Source organism: Pipistrellus kuhlii, unplaced genomic scaffold (genome assembly GCF_014108245.1).
Source record: "Pipistrellus kuhlii isolate mPipKuh1 unplaced genomic scaffold, mPipKuh1.p scaffold_m20_p_6, whole genome shotgun sequence".
NCBI lineage: Eukaryota > Metazoa > Chordata > Mammalia > Chiroptera > Vespertilionidae > Pipistrellus > Pipistrellus kuhlii.
Genome location: NW_023425562.1, coordinates 46588819 through 46615357, shown reverse-complemented (window position 1 = coordinate 46615357; position 26539 = coordinate 46588819). Strand labels below are relative to the sequence as shown.

General features: G+C 44.6%; 1 protein-coding gene across 1 annotated transcript in view; it reads right to left on the bottom strand.

The window, feature by feature from the left end:
* Positions 1-26539, bottom strand: part of ALPK2 (alpha kinase 2) — a 101085-nt gene that overhangs the window by 63944 nt on the left and 10602 nt on the right. Inside the window, exons 2-3 of the mRNA XM_036419415.2 lie at positions 21005-21132; positions 17579-17696 (exon numbers count right to left, since the gene is read on the bottom strand). Coding sequence (XP_036275308.1) covers positions 17579-17696; positions 21005-21113 — 227 coding nt within the window. The 5' untranslated portion in view covers positions 21114-21132. The remainder of the gene's footprint in view (positions 1-17578; positions 17697-21004; positions 21133-26539) is intronic.

Sequence of the window (26539 nt, the reverse complement as noted above, 5' to 3'; positions counted from 1 at the left end):
AACTGTCATTGTGATGGAAACGCAGCGGAGTGCAGTGATGACAGCGCGGTGCGGGCCACATTGCAAGGCCTGGCGGGACGGATTTGGCCCGCGGGCCTTGTGTTTGACACATGTGCTTTAGACTCTCAAAAATCATTGAGGACTCCACAGAATACTTGTTTATAGGCATTATATCTATCAATATTTTTCACACTAAAAGTGAGAAAAATTGAAAACATTTATTTATTCACTTAATAATAACAAAATTGGGCCCTGGCTGGTTTGGATAGAGCATCAGTCTGCAAACTGAAAAGTCTTGGGTTTGATTCTGATTAAGGGCACATACTTCTGATGAAGGATGCAAATATTTCAAATTTCTAATTAGGTGAATAATACAAATATTAATTTATCATAATGATGCAGTCAATTCTGTTAAGTTGCATGGTAGAAGCAGATGGTGAAAACATCAGCAAAATGGCAGAGTAAGGATTTCTGGAATTATTCTCTTTCATAAAAGCAACAAGAACACTATCTGAGTCAACTTTTTCAAAACTCTGAAAATTGCCCTGCTGGTATGGCTCAGTGTTTGAGCATTGACCTGTGAACCAGGATCCTGCTATTGTTCTATTCCTGGTCAGGGCACATGCCCAGTTTGCAGGCTTGATCCCCACTGTGGGGCATTCAGGAGGCAGCCAATAATTATTTTCTCTCATCATTGATGTTTCTATCTCTCTCTTCCTCTCTGAAATCAATAAAAACATATTTTTAAAAAAAAGCTCTTAAAATTAACTAAATCTGAGGAGCATTTATTCAAGAGGGGGCAGAATATGGTTGGAGCAATTCCAAAGCCCCATCACCCTCTTAGCAACTTTTAGATATTCAATAGAGTATTGTTAAAAACAGTCCCTGTGCTGTACACTACATCCCCAAACTGATTTACTTTATGACTGTGGTGATCATTTCACAACATATGTGAATATCAAATCATTATGTTGTACACCTGAAACTATTACAATGTTACATGTCAATTATATCTAAAAATTTTTAAAATCCAAGCTTTCAAGCTATCATTGCAGTTCCTTTTTCAAACTAGGGTCTTTCCTTTTTTTTTTTTTTTTTTATCATATTCTTCTGTCTCTCCTCTCTCTCTTTTAAAAGTCTCTAAGATTCTGTCCACTTTTCTCTATTCTTTTTCTTTCCATTTCTAAGACTGGATAATCTTAATCTATCATCTTCAAGTTTACTGATCCTTTATTGTCTGCTCAAATGTTTGCCAAACACCCAAGGCTGAATAACCATTGTTTGTCTATTGTTCTTTCAAGTAAAAAATTGCACTCCATTGATCAGGAAAAGTGGCTAGTTTAGCTTGCAGTTCAAACAACCATGCAGGTGGTTTTCCTCAAGATGACCATCATCTCAAGGAAATCCAGTTCACTTCCCATTTCCTTTAACTGAGTGTTAAATGTCTCTTATTAAATTGTAGCGATGTGATAAAATTTGGCTATTTTTACTAATGTATCAAGGACATTGTTAAGTGAAATTTGGGGGGTTGTGTTTTGTTTTCAACTGTGACTGTTAAAGAACTGTATTATAACTAGCATAGTTTGGGATCACAAACTATATATAGCATTAGATTCATGCTAAGACACCAACAGTTTTACCATCAGTGTACATCTCAACACAGGCAAAAAGGCAAATGATGTTTCAGTACTTTTGAGATAACTGGACCCTCTGAAAGGGCTTTAGGGATCCCCTCGGTGCCCAAGGAACACACTTTGAGAACTACTGATTAAAGCTATTCACGAGGGGAAGATGTAAAATGCTCTCATCATTCTCTCACAGCATAACCCCTGGCAGAGAAGTGATGCTGGGCTACGGAAGATGGGCATTATCAGGGAGGGCTGAGTATTTTGCTGAGACAGTCATTAATGTGCCCTCTTAGGCAGATGACTTAATCTCTTTGGGCTTTAATTTCATGATTTAGAAATAAAAAGACCTATATATGGGGTCCACCTTCCAGAGATTCTGATTTGATGCTCAATATATGAGATTAGGTGACTTAATTATGGGCAGGAGGAAGCTGCTTCCATCAATGCTGAGGATGAAGTGGGGCGGGAGCACTGATCCTAAAAGTCCCTCGGGATCCTGCCAACTTAGGATGGTTTTGTGCTGTGGGAATAAGGCTTATAAATGTGGGTAAGAATGAAGAACACAGGGGAAATATCCACAGGACTAATAACCCTATAAAATAGGAATAGGAAGACAAGGGGCTGGGGAACAGAATGTAACAAGTACAAAAAGAAGGTAAGGAATCATTTTTTGCCTCTAGCTACCAAAGCAATAGACCTATGAAAATGGATAGCCTTCTAAATCTCTACAATTCAGCCGGTACTGGTTTGGCTCAGTGGATAGAGCGTCGGCCTGCGGACTGAAAGGTCCCGGGTTCGATTCCAGTCAAGGGCATGTACCTTGGTTGTGGGCACATCCCCAGTGGGAGGGTATGCAAGAGGCAGCTGCTCGATGATTCTCTCTCATCCATGTTTCTAACTCTCTGTCCCTCTCAATTCCTCTCTGTGTAAAATCAATAAAATATATTTTTTTAAAATTTTTTTTTTAAAAAAATAGCCAAAACCGGTTTGGCTCAGTGGTAGAGCGTCGGTCTGCGAACTGAAAGGTCCCAGGTTCGATTCCGGTCAAGGGCATGTACCCGAGTTGTGGGCACATCCCCAGTAGGGGGTGTGCAAGAGGCAGCTGGTCGATGTTTCTCTCTCATCGACGTTTCTAGCTCTCTATCTCTCTTCCTTCCTCTCTGTAAAAAATCAATAAAATATATATTTTTTTAAAATTAAAAAAAATAAATAAATCTCTACAATTCAATCATCATCATCATCATCATCATCATACTCTAACGTATTGTATTTTCACATGTGTTATTTCATCCATCTATTTATTTCAATTATTTAGAGGCCCGATGTACAAAATTTGTGCAAGGGGCTTGGCCCTTGCATCCCCAGCTTTGTCTATAAGGTTGTCCAGATGGCCGTTCTGCTGTTTGGTCTAATTAGCATATTAGTTCTTTATTATATAGGATCATTATCATCATCATCATTATAGTGTCCTAATGGTATAGTGTTTTCAGATGCATTATTTTATCCATCTATTTACTCACAATTCCACTGGCACAAGTAAAATAAAATCTGTTACTCCTCTGTGAACTGAAAGGTGGGTTTCCCATCTCATGTTTCTGTTCTTCCTTTTGTCTCCTGGAGGCCATTTCTCTACTCCTCAGAAAACTCTCCCAACAATATTAAAATTGCCGAAACTCAACCTGCAATGTGACCAGGCTCCCTGAAAACGGAGTTCATAGGAGAGGAAGCTGAAACTATTGGCTAGAGGTAAGACTTGGAATCATCTCTGGATTTCAGATAGTATTCGATTTTATTATGTATTGCATTTCCCAGTAGGAGAAAGCAATATCTGGGGAGGGAATGTCTACAGTCTGCATCCATGCGGCCAGGAATGCAGGGGTGAGGAGGGCTCTGGAGTTCCCTCTATCCTCCCCACCCCCATGAGGCAGTTAATTTTCTGAGCCTGGCAGCAGGGAGGGGGGAGAGGGCTTGGCTCAATAAATGCTTATGTGATGACATCCGTATCCTTGCCCCAGCCATAGCACCAAGTGAAGGTCAATCTCTTCTTACACTAAGTGTCTGTATTTTATTATTTGCCCAACTGCTATCAACTTTATTAATTGAATTACTCAGAATAACTAAAAGAATAAGAAAAGCTTAGGTTTTTCAGGCCCCAACGCTTTGTTGGGTATAGAGATGGAAGAATTCTAATGCTAGGCACACAGAATTTCTTGATCATATTGTCTTACAAACAGCTAGATACATTTCAAAACTGGTAGATTTTGATTCCTTATACATTTATCAATGTATTCAATTGGTTAATGAATAAAACAGATTTATTGACCCACACATCTGAAGAGCTGAATAGGTCCCTGAGCTGTGCCGCTACTGGGCCTGTCTGCTTCTCACCCTCTCTGTGCCCTTCCCTGGACCCTTCCCTGCTCTGCTCTGTATCAGGGGGGCTGGCCCCTTCATGCCACATCTCTGTGGCTTTCAGGACCACTGGCTTCCTGCTGCATTTGACCAAAGAGATGCAGGTGTGGGAGGGTGGAAGAAGGGGAAGCCAGCCTCAGGTGACATTTCTAACAGGCTCCGCCTCTACAGTAGCTTGAGGTCCCACAGGACAGGCCCACCAGGGTTCTAGCTTCTGTCCATGACTTGTGACCCAGAACTAGTAGTCTTGCTGTGCCCTTAATCCCTGCAGCCCAGGAGGTGGTATCCCTACTGATGCTAATCTCGAGGTGATCCCACTGCTCCCTGACCCCCGTCCCAGTTTGGTTCAGTTGCCTATCTAACCCTGCACTCAATGCTTGAAAAGGGCTTTTGTCTTCCTGGTTAGACCCTGGCTGATACAGAAAGGATTTATTATCCAGAGGTTGGAATCAAGGCCCCAAGAAGATATGACTGTCTTAAGTTATACGGCTAAAAAAATATTACAAGAAAGGTCTACCACATGGAAGGTGCTGTGTTGGCCAGTGTGTAGAGTAGAATGATGTGAAATTTCTGGGTCCTTCCTCAGAAACTCCCCACCCAATAAGGGAAACATATCAGTATACAAACAGCTTCAATACAGGGCGGTACGTGCTCAGTGCTGGCGAAGTCAGACCCATATCAGAGATTCAGAGGATGGAATGTCAGGCGTGAGGGAAGGTTTCCTGGGACCGGAAAAGCTGAAGCCAGCCAAGGAAATCCACAGTAGGATTTAGGCAGGAAAGATGGCATGTGCCTGGGGTTGGAGATGGGGCTGCTCATTCCCAGAAGAAGCAATAGCCAGACCCTCACAGGAAATGACAGACCACTCTTTTTTGGGACCTGGGGGAGTGGTGAGCTGAAAGATAGGCCAACTTGCATGATTTACTGTCTACACCGGATCTCAGAGAGTGAGAAGAGATGCAATTAATTCTTATACCAAGACCACAGGCCGAACCTGTGGCCATGCCAGGAAAACTGAGGTGGGCAGGGCTCAGATCATGGAAAATTTTCCACCCCAGAGTTGGGGGGTTGGACCTTAGGCTCCAGGCCACTGGGAAGCAGGTCAGAGCAGCCATGGAGGGAGGAATGGAAATCTTTCTGTGAGATGCTGGCCACATGTGCACAGTGTACGGGGCAGCTGACATGGCCTGTGGCCACTGGTTGAGCATGACTACCCCATTCTCCCACATATCCTGTGGGACCTACAGCACACTGTGTGGGGCTTGGGAAAGGAGAGAAGAAATTGGTGGTGTAAGATCTGGTTCTTTTCCTGGGGGGACTGCTGATTTGGCCATTGAATTCCAAAAGGCACATTTGAGGCAGTGAGCGCTTCTCTGGCAAGCAGGGGAGGTCAAGGTGGCCTGGATCTTCTGGGAATGAAGCCAGGAGCTTGGAACTTGAGCCCAGCAGGGAAGGATTAAACTCTGGCAGGATGGGGAGAAGGGGAGGCAATCCCGGGCTAATGTACCAGAGCTGGAACCAGCAGGTCATGCCTGAGGAACAGTCAAGAAATGAGCTGGCATTGGGAATCACAGAAGGTAGAGCTGGTAGGTGAGGGCCCTAGAGAATAGGGCAGACAGTTCTGCTTAGGAGCCTGGCAAGTGAGCCAACGACAGGGGACAGTCTTCTTGACCCAAGTGCAATTCTGAGAAGCTCAGATTGTAAAGCCAGTGTTGCGTAATGGTGAAGAGACAGAGGTAGCACCAAGCCAACTTGGGTTCACATGCTGCCCATCCACTGCATGTCACTGGGCAAGCTACTAAACAGCTCAGGACAAGAACTATACCTACACCAGAGGTGACATGAGGATTAGGGAAGTTAATTCCTATAAAGTGCTTAAAGCAGGGCCTGGCACTAAATCAATAGCTCTCAGCCCTGGCTGAGCATTAGACTCAATGATGTGCTTTTAAAAATTGCCAAAGGGTTTTCAGGGCAGTGAAACTGCTTTGTATAGGACTATATCGTGGATCCATGTCATGACACATTGGTCCAAACCCATAGATGGACAGCACCAAGAGTGAATCCTGGTGTAAACCATGGACTTTGGGTGATCCTGATGTGTCAATGGAGGTTCACCCATATAATCATGTCCCAGTCTGGTGGGGGATATTGATAGTGGGAGAGTCTGTGGGTGTTGGGGGGAAGATGGGAATTGTATGGAAACTCTGTACTTTCTGCTCAATTTTGCTGAGAACCTAAAACTGTTCTAAAAATAAAGTCTATTTAAAAAGGGAAAAATACCAGTGCCAGGGCCACCAAAAAAAGCAATTAAGCAGCATGATGGGGTGAGGGGCTTCGCCGGGGGTATTTTCTAATGGCCAGCCAGAGCTTGAAGCACTGAGCTAAATGAATGTCAGCTCTTGCGTGCAGTGAAGGAGGCAGGCACTGGGGACCTGATGCTAGAGGAGAGATCTTTGCCTGGGCATACATGGGAAGTGGTTTCCTGATTCTATTTTGGTACAAAAGCGCAGAGCTTTTGACAGCTTTTTGAGCCTCTGGGCACAATGCAGGCTAACCAGACATTTTTTTTAAAAAAGGAGAAATGAGCAAATTGACTTCAGAAAAGAAAGAAATTCTTTGGCATTGCATACAGGCACTGACCCTCTTATCAAAAGAAAACTCAAGGGTAGCTGGAAACAGTTGCCACCCACACCCCCTCCTCCCAATAGGCCACCAAGCTAGCAGAGTGTCCCGGAATGTCCAGGGACATTGTAACCGTGGACAAGCTCCTGGATTAAATTGTAAAGTATCTGTGACAGACATGGCATCTGGGAAGTGAGACAGAGAACAACACACCACTAGACGCTGGCCCAGATGACCCAGCGCTCTCTTGTAAAAGCAAGTTTGCTTAGAATTCCGAAGGACTGATACTGCTAATTCATCAAACACCTACCATGCCCAACACCAAACCAAACCAAATTAAACCTGCTTCTCCTCTCAAAACATCCTAGGAGCAGAGCTTCTCATGCATTACTGTGCTCAAGAATCACCTGGGATCTCGTTAAAACACAGAATCTGATTGGCTAGATCAGAATGGGGGTGGGAGTCTGAGATTCTAACAAGCTCCCCGGAGAATGGGATGCAGCTTCAAGTGCTGAGACCGAGTTGCTTCCAGATCTTCGACTCCAAGGGTCTCTGAAGAGGGAAAGACCCATTGTTAAATTCTCAGGAAAAAATCAGCTGTCACTTGCCTTGCTGCTCAATTTGAGCTGAGTTCCCAGATCATGCCTGACACACTCACCCCGCATGCAGCTCTGTGAGTACTTGAGTGAGCTTTGCTTTTTTAAAAAAACACTAATTGCTGGACCGGGCAGAGGGAATGCACAAAACCAGACCCAAGGTCTTCTCTCTCCAAAGTCACCTGAGAGATGGGTTAAGGAAGAGCCTGACACAATTTAATGCTTCTCTCTGCCTGCTACTCTGTCCTCAGAGCCTTGTGCTGGCTGAGTCCCTCTGTGGCATCTTCACCGGGCCACCTCATTCTGCCTCTGCCCAGCTCCCTTCTCCTGGCGCCCCCTGGGTGAGTGGGCATGGTCACTAGCAGTGTGCCTGGAAAGCAGTGACTGGGAGGAGCAGCCCCATGTTGGGGGGAAGCTGCTCAGGGTTAACAAGAAGGAAGAGTGTCCTGTGCTGGATGGAGCAGCCGCCCACGGAGTGGGAATGACAAGAACAGAAAGGGAGGAGAAGGGGCATAGTGACTAGAAGCTCACACTCCCTGGAGCTCAGTGGGTGACCCTGTAGCCTTCTCTGACAGCTCCTGTGGGGGGCTGTTTAACATTTCCTGACTTCACAATCCCCTTCACAATCCCCTCCAATGGCATAGCCTCTGAAGTGCCACTAGGCTGACCACTGTCATTCCGATCCTGGCCCCGGGCTCAGATGGCTGCCTATGGAACGACTCTGCAGGCCCTCTGAGGGTCCCTCTGGGTCTGAAAAGTAAACTGACAAGGACAGATTAGCAGAAGAAAAGCAGGCACATTTTGACTTTGTCCATGTGCATGGGAGCCTTCACAAAAGAACTAAGACCCAAAGAAGTGGCGAGAGCAAGCAGCTTTATTTTTATACCTTTTAGACAAAGAAGCAACCAATGTGTAGAGAACTGACAATAAGGTTTGGGCTGGAGGAAGTAAATGGAGGAGGTGTAACTAGGAGGATAAGGATTTGTTTAACAAAGTTTGTGTGGAAGAATTTATTGTCCCAAATTCCTCCTCTTTGGTGAAAGAATGTCTTCCCTCCCTGGGAGAGTCTTGGCCTGTTTCATGGAAGAAAGGCCAAGGTGGGGAGTGCAGAGTGACCTGACTGCTTTGCCATTTTTAAATAATCTTCAACCAATGACATTTAGTATGCCCGGGTGCCATATTTTGGGGTAGCGTGCCCTGAATCCTATCGGCCTTTCCCCTCCCAGCAGGGCAAGAGTCCGTGAAGAATGTAATGAAAGCATTGAATGCTGTATAATTAATTCTTCCCACAAATCTCTAGTGAATACCTGCTGAGAGACAGGCCCTGAGGCTGGGCACTGGATGCCCAACAGAGAACAGATCAGACAAGTCTCTGCTTTGATGGAATTTACATTCCAGTTCGGGGAGACTCACAATAAATAACAATAAATACACATCATGACTAGAGACAACCAAGTGTCCATCAACGGGTGAATGGAGTAACAAATTCTTGGCAGGTCCAAATGATGAAACACTGAAACACTGCTCAACAATACTACAACAAACAACATGCATGATTCTTGAGATAATTATGTGGCGTGAAAGATGCCAGCTACAAAGCAGCACATTGTCTTTGGTTACATTTATGTTAAGTTCTAGAAAAGACTAGAACAATCTAGAAACTAGTGTCCAGGAACCAAAAGCATAGTGGCTATTGTGTGAGGATGGTGGGCAGACAGGGGTAGGACAGCAGATTGTAAGGGGGCATTAAGGGTAATATTTATCGTCTCTGTCTTGACGGTGTGATGGCTTCATGGGTATGTGCATGTGTCAAAGCTTAACCAAACTAACTGAGCACTTTAAATGTGTACAGTTTGTTATATGTCAATTATTCTTACATAAAGCTGTTAAATATGTGTATATACACATACGCACACACACACAATGTCATGTGCTATGTGAAAAATATAGCAAGATAAGGAAGGAAGGACATGGTGGGGCAGGTGGGGGCTATTTTATTTTGTTTCTTTTAATATATTTTATTGGTGTTTTTTTTTACAGAGAGGGAGAGTAATCAAGCGTTAGAAACATCAATGTGCTGCCTCCTGCACACCCCCTACTGGGGATACGCCTGCAACCAATGTGCATGCCCTTGACTGGAGTTGAACCTGGAACCCTTCAGTTTGTAGGCCGACACTCTATCCACTGAGCCAAACTGGTAAGGGCAGGTGGGGCTATTTTAGATAGCTGGTCAAAAAGGACTGTTACCAGGTGATTTTAAGCAAAAACCTGAAGGAAGTAAGAGAATGAGCTATGGACTATCTGGAGCAGCGATTGCCAACCTGTTGGACCTCAAGGATCACCAGTGATTCTTGGGCCACCAGTTAGCAACCACTGATCTAGAGAAAGAATATTCCAGGTAGCAGGAAAAGCATGGGCAAAGGCCCTGTGGCAGCACACTAAAAGGTCTGATTATGTAATGGCTCAGAGCTGAGCTAATGATTCAGTATCTGTTCTAAATAATTGCCTCAAGCTTCCCTTACAGTTTTGCATCTGTCCTGCCTACCAGGTAGAGTCCAGGTCTTTGGCCTGAGCCTGGCTTCTCAGCACCTACTATAATAGTATAAAAGCAGCGGTCACACTAACCCAGCTCTGGAATCCACACAAAGATTCTCATTCAAGAATTCAAATATCTATTTGGCCCTATCTTCTCTGAAATGGGCAGGCAGCCTGATTCCACTTTCAAACTCTTATGACCGAGAGTGACTGTAGCTAACAAAACACAGAAGACCTCTGTAAAAAGAGTTGACATTTACTTAGCATTTGCTGAGTGCCAGGCGCTGTTCAAAAACCTTCTGTGTATTTAATCTTCACCCAAACCTGCCAAGAAGATACTATTATTATTCCCAGTTTATAGATATAAAACAGGGGCAGATAGAGGATAAAACCCTGAAACTGGTTTGGCTCAGTGGATAGAGCATCAGCCTGAGGACTGAAAGGTCCTAGGTTCGATTCCAATCAAGGCCATGTACTTGATTGTGGGCACATCCCCAGTGGGGGATGTACAGGAAGCAGCTGGTTGATGTTTCTCTCTCATCAATGCTTCTATCTCTCTATCCCTCTCCCTTCCTCTCTGTAAAAAATCAATAAAATATATTTTTTTAAAAACAAAACACATGCCTGAATAAGAAGGAGGGTCAAGACTTGAACCCAGGCAGTATGACTAAAGTCAGCCCTCTTAACTATCCATATATAACTTACAGAGAGCTGCAACATCTCTGATTCTTAACCAACAGAGCTCTCTGAACACTTTGCATATTTGAAGCAATTCTATGGACTGAATTGTGTTCACCTAAAATTTGTGTGTTCAAGCCATACCCCCCAATATGATGGTATCTAGAAATGGGAACTTTGAGAAGAATTGGCTTTAGGTGAAGTCATAAGGGTGGGGTCTTCATAAAGGAATTAGTGGCCTTTTGTTAAAAGAGATACCAGAACTGGCTGGCTTGGTCTGGCCCTCGCTCCCTTTCTCCTTCCCTTCCTCCCCCTCTCTCTGCCATGTGAGGATACAGCAGGAAGACAGTTGTCTGCAAGCCTGGAAGAGGGCTCTTACCAGAACCCCACCATGCTGGTACCCTGATTTCAGACTTCCAGCCTCGAGAATTGTGAGAAATAGATGTGTGTTCTTTAAGCCCTCAAGTCTGTGGCATTTGTGAGTTGACTAATACAGGCAGGTTACAGGTCAGGGGTTGAGCCCTTTCTTGGGTTCATCTGGGGCTCAGGTGTGGTCTTCAGGAGGTCTGGGCTGGATCCACAGCATTGGCCTTCCCCACCCATGTATGGGATCGATGTCTCAGGAGCTCCTGGGCGGGGCGGGGCGGGGAAGGGGGTGTGAATGTGCTAAGACTGGCTCAACCTTGTAGTTTTCTGAAAAAAAGGCACTGTACCTGCATTTTTGAGAGGGTAAGCCGGGCAATCAGAAGGGATAGAGTCTGGAGGCAGGTGGGAGGAGGCACAGGGTCTAAGACAAACAGCAATTCACAGAGAACACTGCCATAGAGCAATAGGAGGATGGAGGGGAGAGGCAGGGGCAGAAGGGCTTGTGGGTGACGAGGCAAATGTGGAAAGGAATTTCATGGGAGGCCCTCAGTTTCTTCATGAAGAAAATAGGGCTGGCTGGTCAGGACAAAGACACATGTTCCCAAACCAAACCTTGTTCTTGGTCCTGCAACCCCTGCCTCCTCTCCTAAGAGTTAAAGCAAAGCCCTTCCCTGGACTCACAGGCCTGATTTGGTTCCACCTCTATTCCTTACCCACTGTCTGCCTTTGTCAAGTAACCTCTTTATGATATTCACCTTTACGAGGGAGTAGGTCAAATGATCACTAATGTCAACACTGGGATGACTGCATCAGCGAGACTCCCATCTGTCAGTCCTCAGAAATGTCGGCCCATGGTGCTGTGATTCCAAAGACTGAACCCCAGTGGCCCCAAAACTGATCTGCCCTGAGTCCTTAGAGGGTGTGGATGGAGTGGCATTTTCAGTGACATTCAGTGCACGTCCACTTTCCAATGGTCCATTAACCTTTCTCTAGCTGTCCCAAGGCTTTGGAAGGGGCTCCCAGATCAACCTGTCACCTGCCCCCAAACTCACATTGATTTGCCCTGAGTGTTAGCAACCAGTGGGAGTCCCATCGATAGAAAAGGCTGAGGGAGGAAAAGCTGAGCATCCCATGGCGTCTCGGGAACCAGTCACTCCTCTAGGATACTTACTACCAAAGTCAGTATGTGATGACAGGTGGTAGATTCTGGCACAGACCTGTTGCTCTGAGAATAAATGGCAATCTCTCGTCAGACCCTCAGGACTCATTCAAGAAATGCTCCGGGCTGGTCTGAGGAGTGGCCAGGATGCAGCCTGTGGAGTCCATTCAGGAAAAATGATGCCTCCTAGGCTCTGTGCTGGGAAGCCCTGCCACTCATCCGTAAGGCTCATTGCACCTACTTAAGCTCACAGGAACACCAAGTTCACAAAACGCTTTCCAGCCTTGGATGAAATGCCAACACACAGCAAGATTCAGTCATCTTTATTTCTACCCAATGATTCTTTGGTCCAACACATTAATTATATTTTATCTTCCAACATAGAAATGGCAAAGGAGAATGTTGCCAAACTATGCTACCTTCCTTACCTCCAAATAGTCCTATTTCTTTTTTTTCTTTTTTTAAATATATTTTATTGATTTTTTACAGAGAGTAAGGGAGAGGGATAGAGAGCTAGAAACATCAATGAGAGAGAAAAACATTGATCAGCTGCCTCCTGCCTCCCACTGGGTATGTGCCCACAACCAAGGTACATGCCCTTGACTGGAACTGAACCTGGGACCCTTGAATCCGCAGGCTGACACTCTGTCCACTGAGCCAAACCGGTAAGGGCCAAATAGTTCTATTTCTAATCAGTTACGTGCAAAACAATATTATTTATAGAGTATTCTAAGTCCTTTGCCTGAGTTAGCTTAATCCCCGCACCATCACTATAAAGTGGATACTACCATTATCCCCATTTTGCAGATGAGGAAACTGAGACACGGAGAGGTTAAGTGACTTGCCCAAGATGATTCAGCACATACAAGGTAAATTTGGGATTTAAATCCAGACAACTTGGCTTCAGATCCTTGCTCTTACTGGCAGAAATAACCTCCTATTCTTTATAAGTGAACTTGATGGTGAAAGTTCTACCTTTAGCAAGAATTGGAGGTATTTTTAACTGGCTCATCTACACTCATTTGCCCAGCCTCACCACCACCAACTCATGTTTTTTAGATGCCTGGGTGATCGTGTATAGAAAGAGGCTGATCGCCCCACTAGGGACCAAGGTCTTTGGCTCAGACAATAGACACTTATGAACTCTTTGCCCACTACAAACCAGAGTGGCTTTGGGTATGTAAGACAGACTCCTGGGGTCTATCCACTCAGATGTGAGGAATAACTGAGAAGGCCAAGACTTCTCAGTTATTGAAGTCATGGGCCCCAGCTTCCAAAAGCCATCCAAACAGGGTTTCAGCATATGACTAAACAGCTTCCATACTTGTGTCTGGGTTACAGCTGTCCTGTTGAATATCCATTTCCTTCTTGCCTTTGAAAGTTCTCCACTGATCCTGATACTTTCCTTTCTTTTTCTTTTTTATTCTTTTTAAATACTATATTTTATTGATTTTTTTTACAAAGAGAAAGAGAGAGGGATAGAGAGTTAGAAACATCAATGAGAGAGAATCACCGATCAGCTGCTTCTTGCACACCCCTTACTGGGGTTGTGCCCGCAACCAAGGTACATGCCCTTGACTGGAATCGAACCTGGGACCTTTCAGTCCACAGACCGACGCTCTATCCACTGATCCAAACCGTTTCGGCTGATCCTGATACTTTTCAACACTAGCTACGTAAAAGCATTGTGGCTCTAAATACAGCTCGTGTTATAAGGAACACATTAATTATTTTAGAGTAATTCTGGGAACAAAATGCTTTCAGGGAGTGGACAGTAAAATGAAATTAACTACCTGCCAGCTGATTTGGCTTAGTGGTTGAGCGTCAACCTATGAACTAGGAGGTGACAGTTTGATTCCTGGTCAGGATGCATGCCCCGGTTGCAGGCTCAATCCCCAGTGGGGTGCATGCAGGAGGCGATTCTCTATCATCATTAATGTTTCTGTCTCTCCTTTTTCCTCTCCCTTCCTCTCTGAAATCAATCAATCAATAAATAAATATATATATATATATATATATATATATATATATATATGATATTAACTACTAACCAATAACAATATTTGTTGCAGGCTAACATGCACATTTTGCCAAGCATTATGCATGAATAACCTCATTTAAATCACAAAAAACTCATTTTACTGAGGAAGAAACTGAAGCACAGAGAAGTTAATTGACTTGCTTACAGCCACACAGCTAACAAGTGGAAAACATGAAGAGAGTGGCCTTTGGGGAATTTTATGATTTCCAAACACATGAGGCTGTGGGGATACAAAATAATCAAAATCCCTGTGCCTGCCCCCACAAGTTGACATTCTAACAAAGAGAGGACATAAATGACACAGAAGTCACTAATTTAATGCAACCAATGTTTATTGAACACATGCTATGTGCCAGTCACTCTAGGTACTGGGGAGACAGAGGCCTCAGGGAGCTTTTAGTCCATTAGGAACACAGACAGAAACAAAACAAAACAAAAAACAATTGTAAAGAAAAATTACATGAGATAAGTGCTAAAGTATTTTATTGAAGGTGCTTAGGGATGGTTCCTCTGAGGCGGTAATAGCAGTGAGACAGTAAATGTCAGGGAAAAGGAACATGTTCAGGGGGCAGGGACTGGTCCACAAAGCCCTGGGATCCCTGTGCTTGTGCTCTGGAGGGTTGGAGAACAAAGTGGGAAAGGGGGCACGTTTCGGGTGAAGGAATTGAAATGGGCACGCAGGACTGGGCCTGATGCTGGTGAGAGTGGTCAGTTGCTCCATCTGACCACCACACAGCATGTGAGCAGGAGGGAAGGGAAGGAATTTGGAATTGTGGGAAATGCTGGAGAAGTGAAGGTTTTCTACCGCCTAACGTCTCTCATGCTTGACCTTAACCCCTCCTGCTGTCTTTGTTCAGACTCACCCTCCAATCTGATCGCAAACTACAATCAGAGGGATGGTCTGAAAAGGCAAATCTTCCCATCCATGGCCCTCTGCTGCTCCCATACCCCTTCACAGACTGGGCATCATTTTCAGGAGAAAGGGACAGGCTCCTTAACCGTTGCACCTGGGGCCCTCGGGGTCCAGCCTCACCTGCCCTTCATCTCCTTCCCACTGCTCAGCCTCCAGGAGCCCTCCCTGTACCCAGGCAGGGACTGACTGAATTTCAGGACCAGGCATTGCTCCTGGCCTTCGTCCCCACCAGGGCTGAGCTGAAGGAGAGCCAGGGGCTGCTTCGCCCTCTCTGTGGCCCCACTTGTAATCTGTGCTCCTTTCAGCACAGCGGGACTCGATTGTGACCGACAGAAGAGGCCTCCTCTTTCTCTCTAGGTGTGGGTTCCTGGACAGATTTTTATCTGTCACTTTGCTGCCTTTCTTTAAATTGTGTTCATCAAGACCACAGTTCCCCATTTGTATATGCGGCTTGCAGCCTGCTTTCACTATGAGGTAGAAAACATCTATTTGCATTTTCCTCCCTTCCTCCCAACACCCACAACTTTTGAAGAAAAAAAAAATCCCTCTACAGGGCAAAACACACGTTATTGATGTTTCCCTCCCTTGGAATGTTTGCTTGGCTCTCCCTTCCTCTTGCCTCCCCAGCACACCTGACCTGTGGAAATGAGGAGGTCCCAAGATCACTGATCCATCTCCTCCAAGCTGCTCATTGGCCCAAGTACACAGTTTCACAAGACAGGAGTGGTATGAGGAGTGAGGATCAGCAGGTCCAAAAATAAGGCCAAGGGTTCTTGGCCTCTGAGCAGGACTGCAAGTTAATTGTTAAACCAGAAAAAGCCCTTGAGGAATACAGACACATCTTTGAAGTTATCTAGGAACACATTAAATGACCCAAAGACTAACTTCAAGAGATGAGAAAGCTAGTGTTTAGTGAACTACTTCGACACAACAAGCCTTTTATGACCACTGTGCATTAGGGTGAAACAGACAGGATTCCTCCCCCTCAGAGGCCCACAGTCTACTGAACTGTCCATCACTCCTGACAGTAAATAAACACCAAAAAGGAGGCCTGTGGAAAGGAAAGAAAATGTTTGAGGCTGGATGGATCTGTGGGTGACTAATACTGTATGTGAACCATGGAGGTGGACTCCAAGTTGAAGGGGGTGAAGAGAGAGGGGAAGGCTTTGGCAAAATTGGGAAGAAGAAGCAGGAAAATCTAACCCATGGATGAAGGGGAAGCTCAGGGCGTGGGGCTGCCTCCTGGTATATGGAAGTGAGAGGAGAAGGTGGCATGATTTGTTCACCACTGTCTTCCATGCTGAACTTGAAGTTGTATGAGGGTAAGGACATTGTTGATGTTGTTCATCTATATCCCTTAAATTAAGCAGCATGCCTGCCATAGAGTAGCTGCTTTATGAATATTATTATTTTTTTAATATATTTTATTGATTTTTTTACAGAGAGGAAAGGAGAGGGATAGAGAGCTAGAAACATTCATGAGAGAGAAGCATCGATCAGCTGCCTCCTGCATACCTCCCACTGGGGATGTGGCCGCAACCAAGGTACATGCCTTTGACCAGAATCAAACCTGAGACCTTTCAGTGGGCAGGCTGACACTCTATCCACTGAGCCAAACCGGTTTTTGGCTTTATGAATATTATTAAAACTAAATATTAGATGGATATATGGATGTCTTAGATATAAGGTCAGATACACTGTAAGCCAGATGAGTCAAGCATTTCAACCATGATCTCTGATCTTACTTTGAAACAAAAGAGTGGATAGGGAGATAAGAAAGCTAGTGTTTATTGAACAGCTACTATGTATCAAGCCTTCTATGAGCATTAAATCATTTCATTTTCTTAGCCACCCTTTTATTTGGAGAGATTGAGACTTGGAGAGGGTCAATAACTGGCCACCATCACACAGCCAGAAAATGGTGGAGCCAGAATTCAGACCCAAGCCTTACTTTGTTTTTCTCTCTCAGATCCAAGGCCATTGGCACAAGACAGTGCCTGCCAGTCATTTTCATAGCATGCTCTGCAGAACCTCAGGCTCTTCAGCCCCTATAAGGGACATTGAGACCAATTCGGTAGCCATGGGGACCAAAAACACAGACACCCACCCAGCTTCAAGCAGAGAAGTTCTCATTTTCCCTGCTTCGTGTGTGGGCCTTCCTGATTTCATCCAACTTTTACCAGGGGGAGAAAAAAGGAATTAGAAACCACTCTGCTGGACCATGCTACTTCCTAGAATAATCCCATCACCAATTTGCTGTGGGATCCTGGTCAGTCACTTCTTCCTTCCGTTTTTTACACAAGAAAGACTGGATGGCAATGCTGAAACCCTATTGTGCTTCTTAACCTTCCAAATGGAAGATATAATAAATGAAAAGCTCATTTAATGAATGAAAATGGCTAGACCACCTTGAATAAAATTCTAGACAAAGTTTTAATTCTATCGATGGCACCTAATAGGGGAGTATGATCAATTACCAGGTGGATCCTCGTTGCCGGATGCCTAGGCTGATGCCTGCCAATAGCATCTAACTGGGACTCAAAAAGCAAATAGGAGCCAGCTTTGGTAACCAGCACATGACAGGATATAGGATCTTAGCAAATAGTCCAGAGAGGCTCATCCACTTACCCATAGAGATGTAACACATAGATATACTGGTTCTCAAAGAATTCATAACTGGAAATAATGTCGCCCTCTTCTATGGTTTGACCATTTTTATACCAAGTTATCTCTGGCTTGGGCTGACCTGATGATACAGAAATAAGAACATTTTTATTACATTAAGTATTTTTACAAAAAAAAAAAAAAACTCATAAAGCTATGAACAAAAATGGGTAATAAGTATATTATCTGCCTACCCCGGGACTGTGCGGGGGGTAAGGATGGAGCATACAGAATGGAAAATGTATCTAATCTCAAAGCTATTATGAAAAATTATCTAAAACTTAGAAATAAGCCAAAACGTGGATAATACTTCGTTCAATGTCATATGTGGGCAGAGATCCATCAAAGAATTATCTAGGCCCTAGATTCTAGGGAAATGTACTTAGTTCCACTCAATAATTACTACTGATTAAAATTCCCCTTTTGTGGAGTTACTACATGTAGATTTTTGTCCAATAGAGTTGCAAATAATCTCTGTGTCTGGCAGAAAAGATAACTCTTTAAGTTCTGGTTTATTGCCCTAACATTAGCCACTGTTTTACCTAACTCAGCAATCCTAGCCTAAGATTCCTTTATTAAATTGTCTACTAATACCTAATTCTTCGAATGTTCTCTGATCAGGTCGCAATACTCTCTGGTTCCCTTTTTATTTAAAGAGTTGAAAAAACCTTTGAAATGTTAATTTCATATTTGCTTAGGAGTCACTTTATCTTTCTCAAAGATATACTTTGAACAGTACTTAGAGCTGAATGTAAGTTATGGTACAAAAGAGAGAAGAATGAAGTGGATTAGCAAGTGCCCTGCCTTTCTGAGGGTGAAGGAATCTGGAATGTAGGTTTCCCAGGCTGGTACTGTGCATATGTGACTGATGTCACCACAGAAACTGACCTAAGCTTTCTCAGAAGGCTTTCATCTTCCCTGGTGATGGTTAACTGGGGGTCATGTGAATAGGTTTGGTAAAGCCCCAGGAATTTCATTTACACCTTAGGATTTTTCCCCCTTGTGATGGGGCAGGAAGTTCTGGTGTGTCCCAGAGAGCTTTCTGGGTAGCCTTCAGGTCGTTTAAAATGAATTGGAAATGGTAAGAATGCCTTTTTTTTTTTTTTTTTTTTTTTTTTTTTTTTTTTTTACAGCAGCATGGTATTCCATTGTGTAGCTGTACCACAGTTTTCTAATCCACTTGTCTGATAATGGACACTGAGGCTGTTTCCAAATCTTAGCTATTGTAAATTGTGCTGTTATTAACATAGATGTAAGACATCAACCAAGGACTTGTATACATGCATATGAGCATAACCAATGGACACAGACAGTAGGGGGATGAGGGCATGTGCTGGGGGTAGGAGGGGAGAAAAAGAGGTCAGTGAGGGGAAAGGAAACTCATGGAATACTTTAAACAATAAAGACTTTAAATTAAAAAAGAAGAAAATGAATTGGAATGTGCTATATATACAGAAAGAAAGTCTTGTATTTGGAAAAATACACCTTTCTCAGTCCATCCTAGAAACAGTCTTATATTTTCTGTCTTATTTATCTCATGATTTTTGGCAAGCAATCCCAGATACCACTAAGAGAAGAACTTTATGTTCTTCTGAGACCTGTACCTTGGAGATACCTGGGGCTACTCAGAGCCTGCCCTCTCTCCCTGTCCATGTCTCATCTAACTTGGGATCTCCTCGGTGCCAATACCATGAATGTGCTGAGTGGCAACTGCGGGTGTCCCTCTTTGCCCCCTCCTCCAGGTAGGCGCCTGAATAACAGTCCCTGGAGCCAGGAGCAGACAGGCCTACATGCAAGGACACGTCCGTCACCCACAGCTGCGTGGCTGAGTCTCCTTCAGACAGATGACTAAACCACCAAAAAATGAGCTTTCCTGAGAAGCCATCAAAGAGGTTGCTGGCCATAAATCATTCCCACCTGTTCCTATCAGCCTGTGTCCCCCTTTGAATCTGTTTTATTTGATTCCTTTTTAGGGAGCATGAATTGCTCTTTTTGTGTGTGTGCATGGCTTTTTTTAAGAAAGTAGGTAAAGTATGCACGAGCTGGCTCCGGGGAACTCATTCTGCTCTCTTGGGCTCCGGTGTTCCATTCTGACGGATCAGAGTTCAGTGATCCTCGGCTTCTTCCTAGCTGACGATTTATTTTCCTTTGTGCGATACAGATCTGAGTAATCAGCCAGAAATGAGATTTGCACAGCGAAGTGGTATCTTGTACCTTGTGGGTGGTTCTCTTTTCTCCCTCTACTTGCTGGAAACCTCCCCCAAAAATCCTACCTTTGTTTTTAAAACCTGCCTGCAGGCCACAGATTGAGACCCGCCTCCAACTTTTCACAAGAACTTGGTTAATATATGTGTGTTGGGGAGAGAAGGGGGAGAGGGATGAGTATAGGGTATGTCCAAACTCTGGGGCTTCCTGGAGAGACAAGAGGGCCCTGTTCTGAAGCTCGGGAGTGGAGCTGTGCCTATCTCTCTCTCTCTCTGAATGGCTATAGACACACCCCAAGAAAGAGATGGGCTCGGCTCTGGGCTTGGAGAGGCTGAGGGCACATCCTACACTCCAGCATCCAGACAGAGACCAGGCCCTGTGAGGACTCTGGCTAAGGAATTGCTGCCATTTCAGAGGATGGCCCCACTCTCCAGACTTGGAAGAAGGGATCAGGGGAAGAGGAGTTTTCTGTCTGTCCTCACAAAGCACTGGGGCCTCCGTGTTTTCAAGGCTAGAGCCATAATCTAAGAAAGAAAGAAAACAAGTGCACCAGGTACAAGATTCCACTTTCCTACCCAATTATTCTTCTAGTTTCTTTGCATCAATCCTTTGTGGGGGGTGAGAGAGGGGGGGTAGGGAGAAGAGGCAGGGAGGGAGGAGTACAACTTCTGAGTCAGCTCTGGGCTATTTATTCTCTGGCCCAGGAAGAATTCCAGGCTCCTCCTTTTCCTCCACTGGGCACCTCTGCCTGGTGTTAACCTTTTCTCCGCTGACCAGCACACCCGAAGAGGATAAGCAGTAGGGACTCGAATTTAGGCAGTTTGGGGATAGCAATAAAAGAACAGTGAAAGAAGAGGTCAATACTGGTAAGTGGTCTGAGGTGAGGTTATTCACACACTCCCATGGGCCACAGGAAATTAAGGGAGGATTATCTGGAAAAACAACCAGTGTGGAAGTTGCCTAACCGAGAACTACAACATGAAGTGATGATCACTAAATGTATCCAGGAAGTGACTCAGATAAATATTTTAGGGGGAAAAAAATTGTAGATTTAATTGCTCAACTGGCTACTTGGAATAAACTTCCCAGGTAGTTTTCCCAGGTGATGTTTTAGTCATGCCTTTGTGGGCCAAAGAACCTGATGGGCAGGGAGATTTCAGAGGGCCACCGGCTAGTGATGGTTACCAGATATTATGCAGCGAAGCACCGTGTCTGACTTCTCAGGAACCTTCTGGGAGAGCAGCGTGGATAAGAAACACAGGGTGCGCCTCTGAGGCCCTCCTGAGTCTGTCATCCTCTCATGCCACGTGGATCTGAAAAATAAAGGTGCCCAGCATCACCATTTGTTTGGGGACTCGTCTGAGTTAGAGAAATGGAGAAGGAGAAGGAGCATGGTGCTGCTCCCGGGCCTATCCAAGGCTGGGATTGGCGCTCACTCCAGCGGCACCTGGAAAGCAAAGAGCGCCCTCTGCGCCTGTGTGAAGCCAGCTCTATACAGTATGAGCCAGTGCAGGCTCAGTTCTGGAAGCCAGGCTTTCCTTAGAGCATGCTTTTTTGATCATCAAGCTCCTCTCTTCCTCCTGTCCCTCCACTTTGTTTTCAGTTAACCTCTTTCTTTTTGTTTTGTTTTTTAATCTATTTTTATTGATTTCAGAGAGAAAGAGATAGTGAGAGAGAGGCAGCAACATCAACAATGAGAATTATTGACCGGCTGCCTCCTGCATACCCTATACTGGGGATCAAGCCCACAACCCAGGAATGTGCCCCAACCAGGAATCCAACTGTGACCTCCTGGTTCATAGGTCAATGGTGACACTCAGACAGGCTTTCTTACCATCTCACTGCTGGCATGTGGGCCCGGCACCTTCTTGTGGGGTCTGTCCTGTATGTTGTAGGATATTTAGCCAAATCCCTGGCTTCAACCCACTGGATGCCAGTTGCAACCCTCCCCCAAGTGGTGACAATCAAAAATGACTGCAGACATGGTCAATGCCCCGGGGAAGGGCAGCCCTGGTTGAGAACCCCCAGTCCTAGAGGATGGCAGGACAGCCAGAGCCCAGACGGACAGGGAAGACACTCATGAGCCACAGCGAAGCTCTGGGTGGAAGAGGCTGGATCTAAACACCACAGTGGTATCTCCATATGGGTTTAACTGCCCCTTAAACACTCAGAACCAATTCTCCCTCTTTCCTGTCACTTTTCCAGGTTGTTCTAAATACCCCAAGAGACAGCTTGCCAGAGACACATTCCCCTGACAACAGGTCAAGGTTTCATCAGCACTTGAACACTGCTCGGTGAGTAGGAAGTGAGTAGTCAGAGAGAGACTTGGGATGGGAGGTAAACATGTCCGAGGACCTTGGCCTCTGCTCAGGACTGGCTGTGTCATTTGCAGGCCTGGTGAGAGATGTAAATGAGGGATTTCTTGTTCAAATATGATTAAAGTATTTAGGAGGGCAATAGCAGCACAATAAACCGAGCACTGGGACCCTTCTGGGCACTGAGCCCTGTGTGAAGGCACAGACTGTGGGCCCAGGAGGCCAGCCCTGCCTGGTAGACCCTCCCATGGAACATTCTGCCCACAAACTCCAGCTAGTCCTGCCCCCTGAGGCCACACCTGCTGCTTCTGGTGTCCCCACAGCATTTCCTTAATCTCAAAATGTTCTGTTTCAATGTTCTGTTTTCAGTCTTTGAAAACAAAAAGCATTCCCTATGTGAAACCTGCAGGGTCTCTGAATATCAGGGTTAAAGTTTTTAATTTAGGAGAATACACTTCCCTTTCTCAGGAAGAGTGTGTGCAGGAACTGAGGTTCAACCAACCCACGAAAAGGGTAGAAAACACTGTAAGTTGAAGAAGTTGTATGATAGCATCAAAAAAACACTTGGGTGTGGGTCAGTGTCTGTGGGCTGCAAGGGAAGTTTGAGTGCTGCAGGGATATGTGAGGAAGATGGAGCCAGCGAGATAAAAAGAGAATTTTAAGACATTTCGGTCTGTGATGATGAATTGGATCCTTTTGACATTCTTTAATAAAGACTTGAATTGCATTTCCAGTTATTTGTTGTTATAGAATAGTGGTCAGCAAACTCATTAGTCAACAGAGCCAAATATCAACAATCCAACGATTGAAATTTCTTTGGAGAGCCACATTTTTTAACTTAAACTACATAGGTAGGTACATTATTAACTTAATTAGGATACTCCTAAGCTGGCCTTTGCTAAAAACTCAAGGAGCCAAAGAGCCACATGTGGCTCATGAGCCGCAGATTGCCGACCACTGTTATAAGACATTTTAAATGCAACCATGCTGAGGCTGGACCACAGGCGGGTCCCTGGTTAACATGTGTCATATTTAAAAGCATCATAGGCTCCTCTCGATGTAGACGGTAAATTGGTTGCACAGAAGAGGAAGAAAATCCATCTGCAGGGTGGCAAATAGACTCCTCCATCCCAGATTAAGTGACAGGTACACTTGATGGGTGAGGAATTGGAGGGTTCTACTGGGTATGAGCAGGTCAGAGCTGACATGTATTTGTATTTAGTTAAAAGTCATAGGTTTGGCTCAGTGGATAGAGCATCGGCCTGCGGACTGAAAGGTCCTAGGTTCAATTCTGGTCAAGGGCATGTACCTTGGTTGCGGGCACATCCCCTACTGGCAGCTGATCAATGTTTCTCTCTCATCGATGTTTCTAGCTCTCTATCCCTTTCTCTTCCTCTCTGTAAAAAAATCAATAAAATATATATATATTTTTTTAAAAAGTCATAGGGATATCTAATGGAAAAGTTGTTCTTAACAAGGTTGAAAGCAGTACGTATCTAAAAAAAAATCAAAAGGGCAACTTTCATGCTAGCCACCTTGCACAAGAACGAACATGTTTAAGCCTGCTGAGTGTTATTAAGTTATTACTGAATCAAGGAATAAGCCAGAGCAAGTGTGGGTCAGACAGTGCAGAGAGAACCAGGAAAATGGATGGTGACACGCTCCATCCCTGCACAACACGGGCGGAGAGAAGCCCCCTGCTATCACCACGCATTTACTCAGCCCATTCTGACGTCTGCTCTGGAGCTCTGGGTGTGATTTGAGATAAAAGTTGATATTTCCCCAGATTATTTTCCAAATAACTTTCAGGGCTAAATATAAGCATAAGGGAGGAAGAAGGGAATCTAAATCCAATTTCAAATTTTTTATGGTGTTTCACAACTAGAAGGCAATTTGTATTCATGATCTCATCTACTGTCCTTGAATCAATATAAAATATGAACAAGGTTGGGGAACATATAAACGTGTGGCTTCGGGGTGGGGGTGGGGAAGAGGTGGGGGAGAAATGCTATAAGAGACAGAGAGTGTTAGATTTAGAAGCATCCCCTAAATAAAGATACTCTGTGCATTTATTGCTGGTCTAGTAAATTTCTCAAAGATGGGGAATGTGCAATTTTAAAGAGATGTAATTTACATACAACTCACCCACTTTGAGGTGTACAACTCAATGGCTTTCAGTATATTCCGAGTTGTGCAGCCACCACCACAATCAATTTTAGAACATTCTCAGCACTTCAAAAGGAATCCTACAACCCTTAGTTTTCACATCCCCGTCTTCTCATCCTCCCCTGGAGCACACACCCAGCGCTGGGCAACCACTAATCTACTTTATGTCTCTGTGGAACCACCTATTCTGGACATTTTATACTAACAGAATCATATAATATGTGATCCTGTGTGGCTGCCTTCTGTCCTTGAGCATCTTGTCAAGGTTCATCCATGATGTCGCAGGTACCAGTACTTCAGTCCTTTTATGGCTGACCTGCAGCTTTCTTAGAAATAGTCATTATGGCAAAGGGATGATCCCCTGCTCTCCACACTCCTAGGATCCTTACCCAGACAAGGTGGGTTGTGAGGCAGAGAAGGGGCTCTCTGGCTGGAAAACTCTCCTGACCAGCAAGCATCATAGGACCACACCCAGGCTTTGTGTGGCCAAATCTACATGCAGCTCTGCCATTTACCTGGTCCAGGTACTGAGCCTGTTTCCTCATCTGTAGAAAGAGATAATGATGCTGTTCTAAGACTTAGAATAATGCATGTCAGGGGCCTAGGAAAACCCTGTTATATAATTGGTGTTCAAGATGGCAATCATTAGGCTGCAAGGAAAGGCTTTGTTTGTTTCAACCTTTTCGGCTGTGGGTTACCACAGTGATTTTTTTTTTAAGTGATATACCAGTTAATGTCTAAAAATCTCTCCTGGTATACCAGCCATCTGTAACCATAATTTACAAGACATGACTCCTCATAGCCCCATTCTCAGGGTCCACCGCTAAGGATGAAGAAGGAAGAAAGGGCAAATCAAGCAGTCCAGAGTTGAAGTGACATTGAGGACCTCGTGGGACATCTATGACTCCTCCCCAGGTGACTGCTTCCTGACAGTGATGCCCACAGGTGACCACACTGACGAACACACTGGTTGACTCATATAGTTGGTTCAGTCACCACAGGCATGGGGCGCTGACTATGAAGGAAAGAACAGTTAAGTCAGACATGTTTCATGTTTCGTGGCTCCTCTGAAGGTGAGAACCCTTGAAGACAGATTTATCATTCTCTGCTAGAGCTGGATACCAATATAGAATGACTGGCATTAGGAGAAGGGGCCGTGGTGGGGTTCACAGACAATCTTGGTGAAAGAACACGTTAACGGCAAAGAAGACAAGATTTGCATTTTTGAGCTGTGTGCTTTCTTTTAAAAATGTTTTCTCTGGAATCTTACAAATCCTAAAAGCATACATTCCTATTCGTTAAAACACATAAAGGGTAAAGCCTCCGATAAGCACTAACCTTCATCTCAGTACTTTCCCAAGAGGAGGTGTTTGCTGTCCTTTCAGGCATCTTCCTATCCACGGACATATCTAGTCATTTAAATATCCTATATAATAATCCTATATAATAAAGGTGTAATATGCAAATGGTTGTTACACCATGAAGTTTAAAGACCGACCATGTAATGACCGGATCACGGATCAGGAAGCAAGCTACAAGCAGGTGGTGGAGAACTATAGGAGGGGGCAGGCAGCAAGGTATGAGGGGGGATGGGGAGGGTGGGGCAGCAGGCGAAGAGCTACTGGTAAACTACTGCGCAGGGCTACTAATATATTTATAATGTTGTTGGTTTTATGACATTAACCTATATATACTTGCCAGGCAGTTGTCTTATCTTAATATTATGTTCTGGCAGTTTTACAAGGTCAAGCCAACCCAGAAAGGTTGCATCATTTTTTAAAAACTGCTCAATGATCTCAGTGCTGCGTGGCATGGCAATACCATGCTAACCTGTCTGTTCTTGGGTTGATGACGTGTATCTTGGCTGGAGTTCTGTAGGCTGACAACTGTGTCCCAAAGAACACTGTGGTCCATGCCATCTTGGGCACATAAGTGGTTCACTGGTCTAAATACCAGGAGATGGAATTGTTGGATAGCATTCACATATTACATTTGGATAGATACTCCAAAATGGGCAGGGCACTTCACAGAATGGCAGAAGGCTATGGTGATGAAGCACCCAAATTCCTGGATTCAACTCTGCCCCTTACTAGCTTATCTCTTCTCTGCCTCAGTTTCTTCATCTGCAAAACTAAGAAAGTAGCAGTAATGACTTCATTTGGCTGTTAGGAAAATTAAGTGAGTATGTATAAAGCTCTTCCAAATAGCATAGTATGCACTACATGCATTAGCTATCAGG